Source organism: Crocuta crocuta, unplaced genomic scaffold (genome assembly GCF_008692635.1).
Source record: "Crocuta crocuta isolate KB4526 unplaced genomic scaffold, BGI_CrCroc_1.0 scaffold179, whole genome shotgun sequence".
Taxonomy (NCBI): Eukaryota; Metazoa; Chordata; class Mammalia; order Carnivora; family Hyaenidae; genus Crocuta; species Crocuta crocuta.
Window position 1 is genome coordinate 2,120,721 of NW_027551568.1, and position 18,133 is coordinate 2,138,853.

Consider the following 18,133-nt stretch of genomic DNA (forward strand, 5'->3'; position numbering starts at 1 on the left):
CTCCCCCTCTCTCTCCCCTCAGTCTCTCCACCACCCTCTCCTTTGCTTCCCGCCCCTCACTCTCACCACTTGCTCCCCTCCCCTCCCTGGCTCTCTCCCTTTCTCTTTTGCTCTTTCTCAACTTGGAATCATGAGTAATTTCATGTTTACATTGGTTGTGTATCATTAATTTTAAAAGGAATCATCTAAATGCATGTTTTTTTTCCCTAGGGAATCAGAGGCAATTATTCCAAACATCTTTTTCTTCCTGGTATTATTGTCTTATGAGCGCTATCATTCAAAACAGATCATTGGAATCCCTAAGATCATTCAGCTCTGTGACGGCATCATGGCCAGCGGGAGGAAGGCTGTGACACATGGTAACGGGACACCCCTTCCGTGGCGGCCTTCAGTACTGGTGTGCTCGACAGGGCTGCTCTCCATCGCGCCGGCTTCTGACTGTGTCCACGGCTGCTCTGTGTGTGCGCGCGTGTGTGCGTGTGTGGCGCGCGTGTGCACGTGGTTTAAAGATGCTGCGGAAGGGATCGAGCACACTCTACTGTCGGGAGCTTATAACCGACTGAGGTGAAAATACAAGGAACAGGGCGATGTAAGGCACAGAGCGAGTCTGATACAGATACTCTGGTCTAATTACATGAAACACAGAAAACCTGAGAAATCCGGCTTCTTTAGGGACACTGGAGGCAGTGACTTGGCCTTGGAACAGGACCTTCTGTTCTGCCTGGTTCTCTGTAGAGGCTAGTACGCACCACAGGAGACGGTCAGCTGCCCCAGCAGCCTCCTGCACTGGGTTATGAGGCTGTGGTTTTACAGTAAACTTGGGACACCTGGGCTGCTCTGTCGGTTGAGCGTCCGACTTTGACTCAGGTCACGATCTCATATTTCATGGGTTTGAGCCCCGCGTCGGGCTCAGTGCTGACAGCTCAGAGCCTGGAACCTGCTTGGGATTCTGTGTCTCCCTCTCTCTCTGCCCCTCCCCAACTTGTGCTGAAAAATAAACATTTTAAAAATTTAAAAAAATAAAGGATAAACTGTAAACCTTCTTTGAACTTTTTGTTATTCTTTATTATTTTTTTAATATTTATTTTTGAGGGAGGGAGAGAGGGAGTGCAAGCAAGGGAAGGGGCAGAGAGAGAGGGAGACACAGACTCCACAGCAGGCCCCAGGCTCCTAGCTGTCAGCGCAGAGCCCAGTGTGGGGCTCGAACCCGCAGACCCTGACCTGAGCTGAAGTCAGACGCTTAACCGACCAAGCCTACCAAGGCTACCAAGCGTCTCTAGGGTTTTATTTTTTGGACCTATTTGGGAGGTGTTCATCTCCATCTACAAGAATAAACATTATGTGGTGCCTTCTGAGGCTGTCTTTTTGTGCCCGCAGCCATACCGGCTCTGCAGCCGATAGTCCATGACCTGTTTGTACTGAGAGGGGCCAATAAAGCTGACGCAGGAAAAGAGCTTGAAACCCAGAAAGAGGTGGTGGTGTCCATGCTGCTGAGACTCATCCAGTACCATCAGGTAAGGAGAGTGAGGGGCGCCCAGTGGCCCTGCACCTGCCCTGCAGGGGAGGGGAGACGTGGCCCGTGGCCCGCCGTCCGCCAGTTACAGGGTGTTCCTTTGTGCCACCCTGGGCTCTGGGGCTCAGGAGATGCCAGAGAGCAATACGCTTGCTGGGGCTTGGTCTTTAAAGCCGTGCAGCCACGTCAGGGGATTACCTACCATCCGGCTGATGGTCACGGGGTCATTCAAAGAAGTCAATATGTGGGAAACACTGTTTTCCAAAATGACCAGAAATCAATTAATTGACATTGACCAAAATGATAGAATTCTAAAAAATGATTTTAAAAATCTTGCATCTAAAGTAATCCAAAGGCTTTATTTGTACGTCTGTTTACCATATGTTGTAGGTAAGACCAGGGCCTTTTCTTCTGTGCTGGTTGTCATTTTGTGTTCCTTAAGGTGGAGCAGGAATTTCAGGCTGTTCCGGGTGGCCCGCATGCAGAGTGACTTGCTCTTAGCTTGAACGCTTGCCTGGCCCTCAGTGTTTCAGAATTCTTGTTAGGCTATTGGTCTTTGAATCATAAAGTCATAAGCTTCTCTCGTGGAAACGCTTTCCTTGTGCATTCTTGTTTCGGTGAATCTCTGTGATGTTTAATGAAACCCCACAATTGCAACGTAAAGTACCAAGCACACTGGGTTGGAGGGAGGCCTAGAGAGGCCTGTCAGCCACACGCACTCGGGGACCTCTTCTTCCTTTCTAGAGGACGGGGTTGGCCAGCCTTGCTGAGGAGAGTCGGCATGGAGCGCACGCTCCCCTCCTGGGGGAGAAGGGCCGCCAGGCCCCCGGAACGGAGAGGCAGCTGTGGAGGGGCCGTCGGGGCCGGCTCTGTGGAGAGCGGGCCTAGGTGGCGCGTCTCCCTGTGGCGCTCGTGTAGGCCAGGTGACAGCGTCTTCTCTAAACACGCAGGTGACAGGCATTTTCAGTGTCGCAGGCTGTAGGATGTCGGTTCCGACCCCTCACGCCAGCTGCTGTGGACGACGTCCCAGCCCGTGTGGTCATGAAGGGGTATACTGTGTGCCGATAAAACTTTATTTACAAAAACAGGGTTTTAGAGATCTTTGTTCAGAACTGGTGCTCGACCGTGGATACTCTTCTGAAGGCAAGTACTGCTCGGTAGGAGATTCCCTTCGTAAAGAGCACCGAGTTGGAATTAACATACACAAAAGTCATGAGGCATCTGTAGAACAGCTTAGTCAAGGCTGTGTTCGTGTTTTTCCACAAGTTTATATAAATTTGACTTTCTTTTTGTGCCTTTTTTCTGATGGTGAGATGTTGTAAATTCCACAGAAGTACTGCGATGGTGGGAGAGCCCGAGGAGCGTGCAGCTGGGCTGTGCCCTTGGGCTTTCTTCCCGTGTCCCACGTGCCGTGAGTCCCCAGACCAGGGCTGCGTCGGGGGCAGCAGGCCCTCCCCGGGCCTCGCGTGCGTCCGCGCCCTGGCGTCTGACCTGCCTGTCCCCGCAGGTGCTGGAGATGTTCATCCTGGTGCTGCAGCAGTGTCACAGGGAGAGCGAGGATAAGTGGAAGCGGCTGTCCCGGCAGGTCGCCGACGTCATCCTCCCGATGCTGGCCAAGCAGCAGGTTTGTGCCCTGTCTGTGTCTGCCGTGCGGTCACTGTGATGCGTTTGTAAGTGGCAGAGGCTCCTCTACGAGGCGGCGCTTGTGACTGGTATTTCACAGATTTGGTTTGCAATCCTTATCAGTGCCTTATCGGTGCTAGTCACAGGGCAGGGATTTTCGTTTATTCTCAGTGACCTTCTCAGGTTGCTGTTGTCTCTTGCTTCATAAGACAACAGAGCGGTCCACAGCTCAGAGCTGTTATGCGGCCCGCCCAGGGGTACACAGCTGGGGCATGCCGGGCTGACTCCAGGGCCGAGGCCTTTCCTGTCTGGTGGCGCCGCCTCCCTCATTCTGCTCACTCGGGCGTTTTATGTGACCTTCACGTGTGTTTTTCCTTATCACTCATAAAGCAGTTCAGGAGTGGTCCGTCGTTCAGTCGGAATGTCTGTAAGCAAACAGTGCGATCAGTTGTTCCCGGGATGGCGGTGGAAGGAGGAGCTGGCTGTGCTGTGCAGAACGGGGCCCCCATTGCATGGTTTGTGGGCCACGGCTGCCGCCAGGCGTCAGCGGGCAGGATGCCCTGTGCCCGCGGCAGCACCTTCGTAAACAGGGTGCCGGGGTGTCCCCTGGAGGCGGCAGGGAGGAAACCGCAGCTGTCGGCAGCGCTCTGGGTGCACTCGGCGACCGTGTCTGTTCACCTTGACCGTCCCCGCCAAGGAAGCAGGCGGTTCGGGTAACGTGCCAGGCTTCTGGCTCCTGGTGGTTGGGGCGAATGTGTCGACATGCGGCGGTAGCAGGTGCTGTCTTCAGAGCTTCGGCCCCATTCTCATTTCCCAGGGGACCTGTCATCCTGTCATCCCGAAGCCACTCAGGAGGGACAGAGTCTTGGCTTCTGAGGATACTGATTATGGCAGTTTTAATAAATTGGGGAATGAGATGTCTTAACGTGGTCCTGGATTCCGTGGCCGTGGACCCGTGTCTAGAATAACAGTCCAGGTCTTTCCTCCAGCCACTTACTTGCCACACACACAGCCTGAGGCAGGTGGAGGCTGAAGGCTGGGATGCCTGGTGAACGTGCGCCGTGAACCGTGTGAGAGCACGTCTGTGAGACGCTGCCGAGCGCCCGCCGGGCGGCTGAGCGCAGGTGCGCCTTCCCCGTGGACGTGCAGGGGCCCTCGGCCCCCGCCGCAGACCCGGCGTGAGCAGCGCCCGTGGAGAGGCTGCCCTCTCGGAGTGACGGTTTTATTGGCTGGAGCTGGAGGTGACAGACAACAGGAAGTAGTCACATGTGTAAAACCAGATGACAGCAGGGACTGGAGGCAAGGCCGAGGAGAGAGGAGAGGTTGGGGCGGGGCTACGTTGCTAAGTTTGTGTGGACTTGACCGGGTTAGAGCTCTCTAGGCTGGTCAGCGGTGCAGAGCCTGAGGTGGGAGCCTGCCCAGTGGGTTCACAGAACATCGAGAGGCGTATGGGTGGAAGAGAGCGGCCGTGGGGAGTGGGGAGGGCAGCGAGGGCCTGGGCGTTGGGGAGGGCCCCTTGGGCCTGGGGAGGCCTGTAGAGGGTGGCCTGGTGTGATTTGAGAGCTGAGGACGGCCTCAGGGTGGGCCTGCACGCAGAGCAGGGGACCTGCATGAGGCACGGGGCGGCGTGCACCGGGAGGGGCACCGTGTGGCCAGCAGTAGCCGCCTGCCAGACGCAGCGTGAAAGCAGAGCCAGTAAGCTTTGCTCTCGGCTTCCGTGCCGGTGTGAGGAGGGAGGCGCCCTGTCTTCCCCGCGGGCAGGGGGTGCCCAGGTCGGGGGGAGGACCCACTTCGGATGTGTGCAGCCGGCACGCCCAAGGGCACCCAGGGAGCCAAGGTGGGCACTTGGATGTCTGAGTCTGCCGTTGTCAAGACACAGCTGGGCAGCGGGTGAACGTCGGGATGGGAAGAGGTCACCGTGGGAGCTGGTCCCAGGTAGATGGGGGCAAGGAGAAGGCTGAGCTCTGAGCTTAGGGGCTGGAGGTGAGGATGAGTCTGCGGAGGAGGTGGAGGGAGGGGGGACATTGTTAAAGCCAAGGAAGGAAGGCATTTTGTGGGGGAAGAGAGGGCTGAGCAGGCAAGCTGGAAGCTGACCCTGCATTTAGGAGCCTGGAGCCCACCGGGGAGCGGACGAGGGGCGTGGAGGGTGCAGAAGCCTGGCTCAGGTGTGAGCGTGAGGCCTGGGAAGGAAGCTGAGAAGGAACAGGTTGGGGGGCGGCGGCCGGAGGCGGAGGGAACGCTCAGGGTTCACTGGGGGCAGAGACGGAGGGGAGGATCGCCCCCACAGCACTCACTGGGGTCACCTGCTGTGGGCACACGCGCTCCTCCTGGGGACCTAGAAGAGCCGGGGCTGGAGGGGCAGGTGCAGGCCCAGGGGGAAGAAACGGGCGAGCACAGGCTCTCGGGATGGTTTCCTCACTGAGGGGGACACATAGGCGCGTGAGAAACACACCATGTTTCCTGGGTGTGGACACGCTCTTAGCAATGATGTCAGGAAGGCGGCGGCTGAACACGTTATGGTAGAACCTTAGGTTGGAATATTTTGCATCTGTTAAAAATGTCAGATTTTTTTTTTTTATGTTTATTTTTGAGACAGAGAGAGAGAGACAGAGTGTGAGCAGGGGAGAGGCAGAGAGAGAGGGAGACACAGAACCTGAAGCAGGTTCCAGGCTCTGAGCTGTCAGCACAGAGCCAGATGTGGGCCTCGAACCTACAAACTGAGATCATGACCTGAGCCATAGTCGGACGCTTAACTGACTGAGCTACCCAGGCTCCCCTCCATTGTGTTTTTAAGAAAAAAAAAAGCAGAGTTGAAAACAACTTAAAACTGTGTGTGTGTGTGTGTGTGTGTGTGTGTGTGTGTGTGTGTGTGTGAGTGAGAGAGAGTGATTATAGGAAATGGGGAAAGTTCAAGAGTCTGTACAGTCGACCCCAGGAAAACAAGGTTTGAACTGCACAGGTCCACTTCCCTGTGGATGCTTTTCCCCAAGTACAGGGCGGTACTACAGACATATTTCGTCTTCCTTATGATTTTCTTAATAACATTTTGTCTTCTTTAGCTCCCAGTGTTGTGAGAACACATAATACACGTACACAGTACGTGTCACTCACTGTGTCACTGGCTAGGCTTTTGGTCAGCAGTAGGCTGTTAGTAGGGGGAGTCAGAAGTTACACATGAATTTTCAACTGTGTGTGTGTGGGGGGGGTGCATTCGGCCCCCGTGGTGTTCACAAGTTAACCGTCCGCCAACCTGTTAATACTCATCGTAACCGGCCCAGTAGGGATGGAGTGCAGGGAAGGCAAAGAAGGCAAGAATGTGGTTGACACCCCACTTAGGTACATGATGTGTGTACGGAGAGCTGCGTTAGGGACTCATCCCAGAACGTGCCAGGGGATCATCCCAGCTGGTGCAGTTCCAGCTGGTTTTTTCATACTTTTCAGGTATTTGGATTCTTAGAGAAAACAAACATTGTTGACATAGTAAAATCTAAATGAGAAGATTTCCCTTGCAGAAAACCTTTTGCAGCCACAGCACTCTAAAGGCTGTTTGCTCGCTTCACTGCTAACGTGAAGATGCATTCAAATGCAGGGCTGCTGCTGATGGGACGGTCAAGGTCATTTGACCTTGAGGTACCTAACTTGAAGTAGAAATGTTAACATTTTTGTTGGCTTACGGGAAAACCTTTGTGATGTTTGATTGCAACAGATGCACATCGATTCTCATGAAGCCCTTGGTGTCCTGAATACTTTATTTGAGATTCTGGCCCCTTCTTCCCTCCGTCCCGTGGACATGCTTCTACGGAGTATGTTCGTCACTCCAGACACAATGGTGAGTGTCCCGCGTCGTGACGGTGTCTCGGCTTCATCACCTTGTGGTGCGGCGGTTCGTCAGCTGCCTTAGGGCCCTGCTGGGGCTGAGAATTTGCATTGTAAACCAATTCCCAGATGGCATTGATGCTGCTTATCTGGGACCACACTTTTGAACTAATGACAATATATTGGCTTTCTTGATAGAATGGTAAAACAGGGGTCATTTTCATTCATGAAACTGGCAGTTAGGAAAAATTTAATTCTCTTTTTACTTTATATCGTATGCTTTTCTTTCAGGCACCCGTGAGCACTGTTCAGCTGTGGATATCAGGAATCCTGGCCATTTTGAGGGTTCTCATCTCCCAGTCCACTGAGGACATTGTTCTTTCTCGTATCCAGGAGCTCTCCTTCTCTCCGTATTTAATCTCCTGTCCAATAATTAATAGGCTAAGAGAGGGGGACAGTACTTCGACACCGGAAGAACACAGTGAAGGGACACAAATGAAGAGCCTGCCGGAAGAAACATTCTCAAGGTATGCTCTCTTTCTGCGCCTTTGAGCAGCCAGTGGCCTGCGGCCCGTCCGTAAGTCTGCGGTCACTCCCGGTGTCGCTTCAGCGCCGCGAGTGGGGCATAGAGGTCTGTGTGTGTGCTTGCTCTGCCCGACGTGCCTCACCTGTGGCCCCGGGTCCGTGTCTGTCCTGCAGCTCTGTCACATCGCGTCTGGCGTCCTCGTTAAAGACCACACAGTGGCTCACCCTGGCGGTGGGGGCTGAGGGCGGTGTGCCCTCTGTGCTGAAGGGAATTTAAAAATCTAAGAAGACCCGCTAAAAGTCAGTCTCCTTTGTATTCTCATGCGTGTTGGCCGTTGTAAGCAGTCAGTACTAAATCCTCCTTCCCGCCAGCGTGGCCGTTCCCACTGCACTCCCCTGGCTGTGCTTGTGGCGTCAGATCGTGTCTGCCCTCGCAGATTCTTTGGAACCTCCTTGAGGCAGTGACCACAAGTCAGGCCCAGTAAATGCTTGTTGCGTAGACGGGCCTCCGGCCACCATTTCTACATCCCGGGTGTGCTCAGTAGGGTAGAGCTGGCGAGATGTCCCGGGAGCGAGCTTTGTGCTGACGTGCTCCTTCTAGGCAGGTCATCCGTGTAGCTGCCCCTTGATTGATCCTCAGTGGAGATGCTTGTGTGTTTGTGGAGGTAAATCCAGTAAACCTGCTTGACACCCTCTTGTGTTCAAGTTCAACAAGGTGGCCCATGGCTCCCTCTGCTACATTTAAGCAGGTGGCTAAAGTGGATCCAAAACATTAAATTCCTATAATGGATTGTCAGCTTCTGTTTCTGTGACGCTTTATGGTTTGCAAAGCTTTAAAGAAACACTGCATGTCAGGGCGCCTGGGTGGCTTAGTCGGTTGAGTGTTCAACTTCGGCTCAGGTCATGATCTCACAGTTCATGAGTTTGAGCCCCGCGTCGGGTTCTGTGCTGACAGCTCAGAACCTGGAGCCTGCTTCGGATTCTGTGTCTCCCTCTCTCTCTGCACCTCCTCTGCTTATGCTGTGTCTCTTTCTGGCTCTCAGAAATAAATACATTAAGAAAAACAAAACGCCAAATGTCGTTTTAGCCTATTAACAGTCCTGAAGTGATATCTTTACTGCTATCTCACAAGTGAGGGAGGTGATGTGCAGAGAGAGAAAGTGAGTTGATCCAAAGGGATGGTACTAAATGCTACACTTTGTTCACTTCACTTATATCTTTATTCCACCCGTGTCTACCATCTGTCACATGAGTGCTCTGTAACAGTCACCTAATTCACCATCATATTTTTCCCTTTCTTTGAAGATTTCTGCTACAACTGGTTGGCATTCTTTTGGAGGATATTGTTACAAAGCAGCTCAGAGTGGAAATGAGTGAACAGCAACATACGTTCTATTGCCAAGAACTGGGTACCCTGCTCATGTGTCTCATCCACATCTTCAAGTCGGGTAGGTGCCTCAGACTGAGCTGCATAGAGCATCTGTGCGGTCTCTGTCCTGTACTGTGCACTCTCAGAGGTGGGAACTTGGTGCCCAGTGCAAGCTCTGCCCTGCTCACTGTGCATTAGAAAATGTGTTGTTGGTGAAAAGAGTAAACCTGAGGACTTCCTTCTCTTTTAAAGATTTGGAGGCCCAAGGTCTTTTTGTACCTTTATATACGATTGTGGAGATAAAAGGACAGTGACCTGAAGAAAGAAGTCACAGATGGCAGCCATGCAGCTTGCATAGGAAGCAGCTGATCTGCATTTGGACAGTCAGTGTTTTCCAAGACGAAATGAGTGTTTTCAAGAAGAATGCCCTGGTTTAGATTGAATGAGTGAGAGGCTGGAAGACTTTAGTTATGGGGTACAGCCATAGATTTCTTCTCTTAGCAGGAAAAATGAGAGGCAATTCTAATCTCTAGGAAAAACAAATAACATGACCAAGGACGTATAGAAAGAAATGTCATTCTTTTAGGTTCCTTAGCTTTGTTGGGAACTATATTTACGTAATCATGATATAAGTTTTGTTTGAGTTTTCAGTTTTATTTATTTATTTTGTAAATAGTTTACTGTCAAGTTGTTTTCCATATAACACCCAGTGCTCATCCCCACAAGTGCCCTCCTCCATGCTAGTTTTATAATCCCAAAGTGTGAATAAACATTGAAAAGTTACTTGTAACTGTAGTTTCAGAACAGAATGAAAATGTGTTAATTTCTGAGGAAAATAAAAGAGAAGCTAACTTAATTTGGGAGCAAAAGGTAGAAGAAGCAGTAGAGGATGGAAGGGTCACTAATGTCATCTTGCATTGTTGGGGTTTATATAATCATATCTAAAGTTGACCCAACTGTAGCAGGATTCTTGCACAGAGAGTCGTGACACCGAGGCTTTTTTTTTTCGAGGAAGCAACTTTATTCCTGCCGGCACTGCTCAGTTGCGTTCGTACCCAAAGAACTGAGCCCCAAACACCATGTGGTGTAGTTTTTTATATATTTTTTTATTTCTTTGTCTCTTGTATACAATAACACATAAACAGATAGTCTGACTAACTGCTTTCCTGTTACAAGGTCATGAGGGATGTTGTCACTTACTTGTGTAGTCAGGTTGTCTTGATGTTTGATTTCTTTCCTTAAGGAGAGGACCCTACCACACAGCAAGGGGTGCCTGGGTGGCTCAGTCATTTGAGCGTCTGTCTCTTGGTTTAGGCTCAGGTCATGATCTCACGGTTTGGGAGTTCGAGCCCCGCCTCAGGCTCTGTGCTGGCAGCGAAGAACCTGCTTGGGATTCTCTCACCCCCTCTCTCTGTCCCTTCCCCACTCATTCTGTCTGTCTCTCACAAATAAATAAATGTTTAAAAAATTATAAAGCTGACACAACAAAAAATAATAGAGGCTAAGGAGGCAATAGAACTAAAACTGTGATAACTTGAATTGATAGGTCACGTGAGTGAGCTGCATCTCCTCTCTAGTCGAGAGAGTCTCTAACCACTACTCAGCATGACTCAGCAGATCAGCAGTGCCAGTGGCCGGGGCAGGACGCCTTCCGACGCTGCGGCAAGAGAAGCAATTACTGGTCTGAGGTCCTGGAAGTATAGGGGTCACTGTTCTCTTTAGGAACGAGCACCTCAGGTGTTTGAATTCTGTTGTCATGTTGAGTATTGCCACGCTTCGGCTCTGATTGCTGTGTCGCCTCTGTCCTTCAATGGGCTTCTTCCCCGTGGCCAGAAGGAGAGCCTCTGGCCACCTGTGGTCTCAGCCCCGGCATGATCCTATGCGTGTGAGTGTGTGAGCCTCCAGTGTGCTGGCCCTCACGGACAGGTGACAGGTTGGGCAGTGTTCATCGAGAGGGAGCAAGGATTACTTCCTGACAGGAAGGCCAGAGGAGTAGATTGTCGATGGTCTGCTATGAGCAGTTAAGCACGTCGAGTGGAATATTGGAGGCAAGTGTGAGACGTAGAGACAGAAGACAACAAGCGGTTGCCTGAAGGTGACGGGGCAGGGCACTCGTAAGGTCAGCGCCCCTCTCTGTTACTGGGTGTTTAAGTTGTGTGCATGTGACTTTAGTACAGATTAAAACACGCACATCGTGTACACACGTCCGAGCAAGAGGCAGCTGTCCTTTTCCGCCTTTCTTCATCTGGCAAGGACGTGCCCAGTCCACCGGCCCGGGCTGCGCTCTGGGTGCGTGGTGGTCAGCCAGGCGATGTGGCTCTCGCAGTCCGGTGGGGAGGACAGTGTACAGAGAAGCAGCAGTCTGGCTGTTTCCGGGGAAGGACGCAGGCAGTGTGGTGATAGGCAAAGGCGGGGTGAGGAGGGAGGGCGGGGTCTGGGATCTGTTCGGCTGAGGCCTGAAGGCCCCTGGGAGCGCATGGGCAAGGGTCAGAGCGTGACTGGGCAGGCAGGTGGGGGCTGGGGTCGCGGAGAAGGAGGCGTCTTTGTGGCTGTCGCCCGTGGACACTGGCATGGCCGGCACTGAATTTTCCAACGGACTCGAGTTTCAAGCCCTCTTCATTTTAACTAATGTTGAAAGAATTTTTGTTTTGAAGATCTTTGGATTTATGTGTCACTGACGCACTGTAATAAGTTGAGAAAATAATTATGCCATGTGAATAATAGGTCATTTTTAGCATGTCGGTCATTTTGATAATTTGGCCATCGGCTGGTTTGGGTCTGATCCCAGGACACCAGTTCATCTCTGAATGCTGCTTTCTAACCCTTTTGGGACAAGAGTGACCTGTTCTGTGTCCTTCTGCACGTCACATGGAGTTCTGTGCCATTCAGGGTGTGCGGCAGCTCGCCGCTCTCACTTCCTGCTCTTCTCTTCTCACTGGTCCACTGCAGGGCCGCCTAGAGTGCTTCCTGCATTGTGGGAACATTCCATGTGCACTGATCCACTTGCCTCCAGCCACGTGTGGCTTTTGGGCACTTGAAATGTGGCTAGTGGGTTTAAGGAGCTGTTTTTCATTTTATTTAATTTAAATTGACTTAAGCTTGAAGAGCCCCAAGTGGCTCGTGGCTGCTCTACCAGGACAGGGAGTGGGGGGACTTGGTGCCAGGCACGTGGACTTTGCTGCCTTATCTTCGGAGGCTGTTCATTGGTTCAGTGTTTGCAAGTAAGGTGTCTGTGTATATAAATGTCTCTTTCCGTCTTGTTTACTTTGCGTTTCTTTTAAAGATCCTGGGGGACAGAATCACCATGGTTGGTTTTGAGATGGAGTTTAAGTAAGCCATCGCGTACTTTTATATAAATAGGGTGCACTTCACACAGAGTTGGTAATTTTTATTTATGCTTTGCTTAAACAAAGGCAGTGAATTCCACTCCTCCACTAAAAATGGAGACTTTCAAATTTGCCCCTTTCAGGTATTATTTCTCAAAATAGGAACTAGTCTGAATAATGGCCTTGACTTCTGACTCCAGTCCCTTAGGGAAGGGGATATGAATCCAAAATCGTTTGCGTGTTTCAGATTCAATCCAACATAAACACAATAGCCCAGAAATACACCTGGTCTCCTATGAACCTGGGTAACTAACACCCTGTCCTCTCCGCCGAGATGAGCCAGTTAGAAGCAGGTGGCAGGACGCAAGGCACGGGCCGAGGCCTGGGTTGAAGCCCTCTGGCCAGTGGCCATAGTCAGTCCAGGCTGCTCACTGTGTTGGAGTCCAAGTCCGCATCGCGCGCCCTTCCCCACCGAGGTCCAGATGCCCGCCCCACCAAGGGCAGCAGTGGGCGATAGAGCCGTTCCCAACCCTCCTGGAAGCAGGGCCGGGGGTGGCCAAAGGCAGGCACCGCATGCTCGCTTCCCTCCTTGCGGGCAGAGTGGGAAGGCTGGCAGAGCTCCTTCGCGGTGCTTCCGGAAGGGTCAGTGTTGCCCCCCGCATGCAGGAAGGCTGGAAGGAGGAGAACACGGTTCCTACCACAGTAACAACATGGACACTGATCCAGTCACACTCTGCAGTGAGGTGGGGCCTGCGGAGGGTCGCTCTGCGCGACCATGGGCTGCGGGGGTGGGGCGGTGCCCCATCCGTCCTTAGCGCGGCTCTGCGAGACCCCCCCCTTTTTACTGAGGACAGAGCTGAGGCCCCAAAAGGGCGTATGGTAAAACCCAGAATGAAAACCCCACCCAGATTTTTCCAGCCCTTCGTCCTCTCTGACACTGAACTGCCTGGGTTGCCGATGGCCTATCCCACCCCCCGGGAGTCCAGTGACGCAAGAGCCCCTGCCTCCCCAGCCTGCTTCTCCCACCCGCCCCAGCCCTGCCTGCAGGGCTCCTGGACCGACCTCAGCTCCGGGGGACAGGACAAGGGGAGCCTGCCCTGTGCACAGCCTCCGGGTGCCCTCCTGCCCCAGGGTGCCCTTCAGTCCTTTGTCAGTGTCACCAGGCCCACCTGGCTCCCCCGGCCTCCCAGTCACATTGGACATTGTGCCCTGGGCCTTCCTTCCCCCGGTGGTCGCTGCCTGAGGCTGGGGAGGGAGGCCCCACCCTGAGCACCTTCTAACCCGGCCAGGTACTCGCACTCCCCACATAGCTGCTATGACGAGCACGCATCGTCTCCGTGGCCCCCAGCAGAGGGCTGTTCCCATCCCTGTGCCCATGCAGGGCGATGTCCCAGTGCCCTGGGGGCTCTTCTCCGCATGGAGACCGGAGCCCAGGCCCCTGTCCTTCCTGGGGGTCCGCACCCCGGCCTTGCTGGCTGAGGAGCAGCAGAGGGAAGGTAGATAAGAAGGTGCCTTGGGCTGGAAGTGACCTGCGTCCTTTTTCCTGTGTTTCTTTGGTGCAGCTCTTAGCGGCCCGCGCCCTCTACAGGGGCTTGTTTGGCCCAGACTGCTTCCTGGCAGCGGCAGCCCTGCTGCGCGGGAAGACAGGCCTCAGGGCGCAGGCTGCCACCTGATAGAGGCGGAAACCAGGCATTTCCCAGGTGGCGAACATCAGAGGCGGGTGTCACGGCAGGACCCGCAGCCCCATCGGCCACCTGCTAGGCGCTCCGGACAGGCAGGGGGCTTTCTAGAGCCTTTACCAGTCTGTGTGTGTCCCACCACCCCCGGCTCTGCTTCCCACCCTCCTGGGATTGGCACACCTGACAGGGAGGCACAGCCCTGCCAGCCCTTCCTCCCGGCTCCTCTTCCCCATCTACTCTTCTCCTCATGTCCTGAGCCTCCTGCACGTGCCCCCCTGTCCCCTGTGTGTCCTGAGTCTCCCGCACGCGCCTGCCCCGTCCCTTGTGTGTCCTGAGTCTCCCGCACGCTCTCCCCCGTCCCCTGTGAGTCCTGAGTCTCCCACACGCGCTTCCCCGTCCCCGTTGTGCAGGGTGTAGTAATGTGCATGTTGTCTTTCCTTCCTGCCCGAGGCTGTGCTGAGAACTGTGCCCCTAATTAGAAACACACCGACTCTTCTTAGCTCGTGTTCCTCCCCTGGCCTCTCTCCCCACTTCACAGCTTCTCACAGCAAACATCTCTGGAGGTTTTCCTGCACTTCGCGCTTGGCTCTCGCTCTGCTTTCTCCACCGTCACCGTGTGAGCAGGACACGTGCGCAGAGGCCTCGTGTGCTCCCCCTGCGTCTGTGGGACAGACACCCCCCCCCCGCCCTCCTTCCTCCATGACCCTTTCTTTCCAGCCTCTTAGCTGTGCGTGTGCCTGGTGTCTGTCCCCCCGCCGCCAGCTTTCCCGAGACAGACGTGACTTCGTAACGCTTTACTGCCGAAGGCTGTGGCATACTGCCTGGGCGTGCGGGGGCGCTGTGGAGTGATGGCCACGGGGGGCTCAGGCAGCGTCCATCACCCCACACGGTGACACTCTGTGTTTTCCTAAGATGTGCTTTCTTAGCACCTTTCCAAGGCGCCGTACTGCAGCATTAACGAGAGTCAGGGTGCGGAATGCTGCGGCTCAGGGCGAATAACTGGAGATTGGTGCCTCTGACCCTCTTCACCCGAGTCTCCCACCCCTCGTCCTCTGCAGCTCCATGTGCGCTCGGTCTCTGAGTGGCCGTTTCAGATTCCACGTGTAAGTGAGATCGTGTGGTGTTAGTCTTTATTTGTCTGACGTGTTTAATTTTATTTATTTTTATTTTAGAGCAAGCACGAGTGGGGGAGGGGCAGAGAGAGAGAGAGAAGGTCCCAAGCAGTTTCTACTCAGTGTGGAGCCTAACGCGGGGCTTGATCCTGTGACCATGGGATCATGACTTGAGCTGAAATCAAGAGTCAGATGCTCAACCGACTGAGCCACCCAGACGCCCCCATCAGACTTACTTCATTTAGTGTAATGCCTTCGAGATCCGTCCATGCGGTTACAAATGGCAGGATCTCCTTCCTCTTTTTATGACCATTGTTTACATGCACCACACCTGCTTCGTTCATTCATCTCTTGACGGATGTTGATGTCATTTCCGTGTTGTGGGTGTTGTGAGCAGCAGCTCAGTAGACACGGGGGCGCAGGTGCCTGAGACCGTGGTTTTGTTTCCTTCATGTAAATGCTCAGAAGCGGGATCACTGAATCGCGTGGCAGTTTTTTTAGTTTCTTGAGGAGCGTCCATACTGTTCTCCACAGAGGCTGCAGCAGTTTGCAGCAGGGCTCCCCTTTCTCCACCTCGCCAACGCTTGCCTTTTTGATAATAGCTGTCCTGGCGGGGGGCGGGGGTGGGTGGGGTTGGTGGCCGTTTCCCTGATGATGGTTGGCCATTTGTGTGTCTTTTTTTGAACAAATGGCTGTGTCAGTCTTTTGCCCGCTTATTAATTGGAGTCTTTGTTTTTCTGTGACTGAATTGTAGAAGTTCCTTATGTGTTGTGGAGAGGTAAGGGGCATCTTATGAGATGTGCCGTTTGCAAATACTTTCTTCGAATCTATAGGTTGCCCTTTCGATTTGTTGGTCATTTCCTTTGCTGCGCAGAAGCGTTCAGTCTGGCGTGGTCTCACCTGTTTATCTTTCATGTTATTGCTTGTGCTCGAGGCAGCACGTCCAAAAAATTGTTGCCAAGACCCTAATCAGGAGCTGTTTCCTTCTAGGAGTTCTGAAGGAACGTAGGTTTCAGGTCCTACGTCTAAGTCTGATTTCAAGTTAATGTGTGTGAGGGAATAAGGTACGGCCAGGTTTGTTCTTTTTCTGTGAATGGCCAGTTTTCCACACATCATTCAGGGAAGAGAAGTCTTTCCGCCTTTGGGTATTCTTGTTCCCAGTTTCTGTGCTTGATCTGTTCTCTCTCTCCTGATGTCTCCGCCTCTCCTCTGGGTCTCTTCCAGTCCCTGTCTCTGTCTCTGCCTCTCTCCTCCCTCTCAGTAGGACTGTCCCCTTTGCAACCTGCCTCAGTCATTGCTGCAAGAGAACTCGCCATCGTCTACATGTCTGGGTCACCCCGCAGACTTGGCTGCCTCCATCTCCCGTGTCCGTCTGCCTCCTGACTGGGACTTGGCATCTTGCCGGCATATCACACTTAGGGTAAAAACTGCCCTCGGCCCCTGACACAGCTGCTTCTCTCCGGCTTCTGTTTGCCCCCATGGCCCGTACTTACGGGGGTAGATGCATTGCTCTTGACTCCTCCCCGCCCCAGCGAGCCGCCTGACGTGTCTGCTCTCCCGTCCACTCCTCCTCGTCTCTGCTGACAGCCCCTGCCCCCAGAGGCCGTGAGAACTTTCTAGCAGCCCTGCTTGCTGAGCATTTGCTCTGCGCAGTGCTGTGCTGAGCCCTTCACTCGGGTTTTACTGTGTCATTGTCTAAGCAGCTGCTGCTCTTAATTCCATTTTGCAGATGAGAAAGCTGAGACCCAGGTGATGTGCAGCCAGGGCCAAGTAAATGGGAGAGCCGTGGTAGCTGCTGCCCGGGCACCTGGAACGCAGCTCTGCCCAGGGTTTCCTGCCCCTGTTCAGTGAGCCTGCTCCTCCCTGGTCTGTCACCCCCTGTGCTCTATGGCCCGACTCCCTTCAGGACCGCACTTGCCTCTTCCCTTGTGCCCACTGGGCCCACAAGGAGCCAGTGCAGTAATGGAGGGCACGGAGAAGGACCCGGCCTGGTCTGAGTGGGCAGGAGGGCAGTGCTGTCCATGCCGCGCCCAGAGAAAACCCTGGAAACAGGGCCAGAGATGAGACAAGTGCTGGGCACCTCGCTGGAACTATATTTCTGAGTATGTGTGCCGTGCTCCGCGGGCCCCCGGAGGCCAGCCGCGTGCTGTGTGCCGTGACCGTCCTGCTTTGCTTAGTTCTCATTCTCTGCCTCAGGTGAGAAGCATAGCAATCACAAAGCAGTAGGGGCACACAAAGTGTGGTCTGTCTGTGTTTGCCCGTGTCAGGGCCTGCCCGTGTCAGGGCCCCTTTGCACTGGGGATGTTGTAGAAGGTAAACCCAAAATAAGATTTCTGCCGCGTGCATGTCTGCGGGCCCTGGGGTGAGGGCCCTCTCGTGAGGAGCCGGGGCACCTGGCACGGGTGCTCGTGAGGACTTTGTATCGGTCCTAAGGAGGGGGTAGGATGAAATCTCTAGTTTCTGGAGGGGATTTGTCCAGGGCTTGAGGACAATGCCGCGGACAGGCTCACGGGTAGTGTGTCACTAGGTGTGGCACGCGGAGCGGGTGGCTGACTGCTTCGGCCCTGTGCTCTCTCAGTAGCCCCCAGAGCCTGAGCTGGGGCCTGGCGTGGGCACTTCCTGGGGTCCGCGAGACCTCCTGTGGTTCTTTGCACACAAGGAAATGTTTACAACTTCACAACTAGGGTGTCGTGAGGGTCCTGCCACTCCTGCAGAGCGGTCTCGCCGTCCCACGGTGGTGACCTGTGGCACCGAGGGCAGGCTGCCCGCTCCTCGGCAGAGCCGGGTCCGCTGTCACGGCACAGGGGCGGTTTGGGGCGAGCTGGGGACTTGGAACGGCGGCGGGGAGAAGGCCTGGGGCAGGGAGGTGCTAGCTGTGTAAGTACTTCCTGTGTAAGTACGGGACGGAGCTGAGGGTGTACCTTTCATGTAAAATCTCCCAGAGAGACATTTCCCTCTCACTTCTACCTGTGCCTTGTTTCTAGGGATGTTCCGGAGGATCACAGCAGCCGCCTCCAGGCTCCTCACGGTGGACAGCGGCGATGGCAGTTTCTACGGCCTGGACGGGCTGAACGCGCGGGTGCGCGCCATGGTGCCCACGCACCCGGCCCTCGTGCTGCTCTGGTGCCAGATCCTGCTGCTTGTCAGCCACACCGACCACCGCTGGTTGA

The 18,133-nt window shown here is 54.0% G+C and overlaps 1 protein-coding gene across 1 annotated transcript in view; it reads left to right on the forward strand.

The window, feature by feature from the left end:
- The window catches only part of HTT (huntingtin), a 131,105-nt gene that overhangs the window by 78,495 nt on the left and 34,477 nt on the right, over positions 1-18,133 (forward strand). The window contains exons 35-41 of the mRNA XM_077750593.1: positions 211-359; positions 1,378-1,514; positions 3,021-3,137; positions 6,843-6,965; positions 7,244-7,479; positions 8,783-8,925; positions 17,948-18,124. Of these exons, the coding sequence (XP_077606719.1) occupies positions 211-359; positions 1,378-1,514; positions 3,021-3,137; positions 6,843-6,965; positions 7,244-7,479; positions 8,783-8,925; positions 17,948-18,124 (1,082 nt within the window). The remainder of the gene's footprint in view (positions 1-210; positions 360-1,377; positions 1,515-3,020; positions 3,138-6,842; positions 6,966-7,243; positions 7,480-8,782; positions 8,926-17,947; positions 18,125-18,133) is intronic.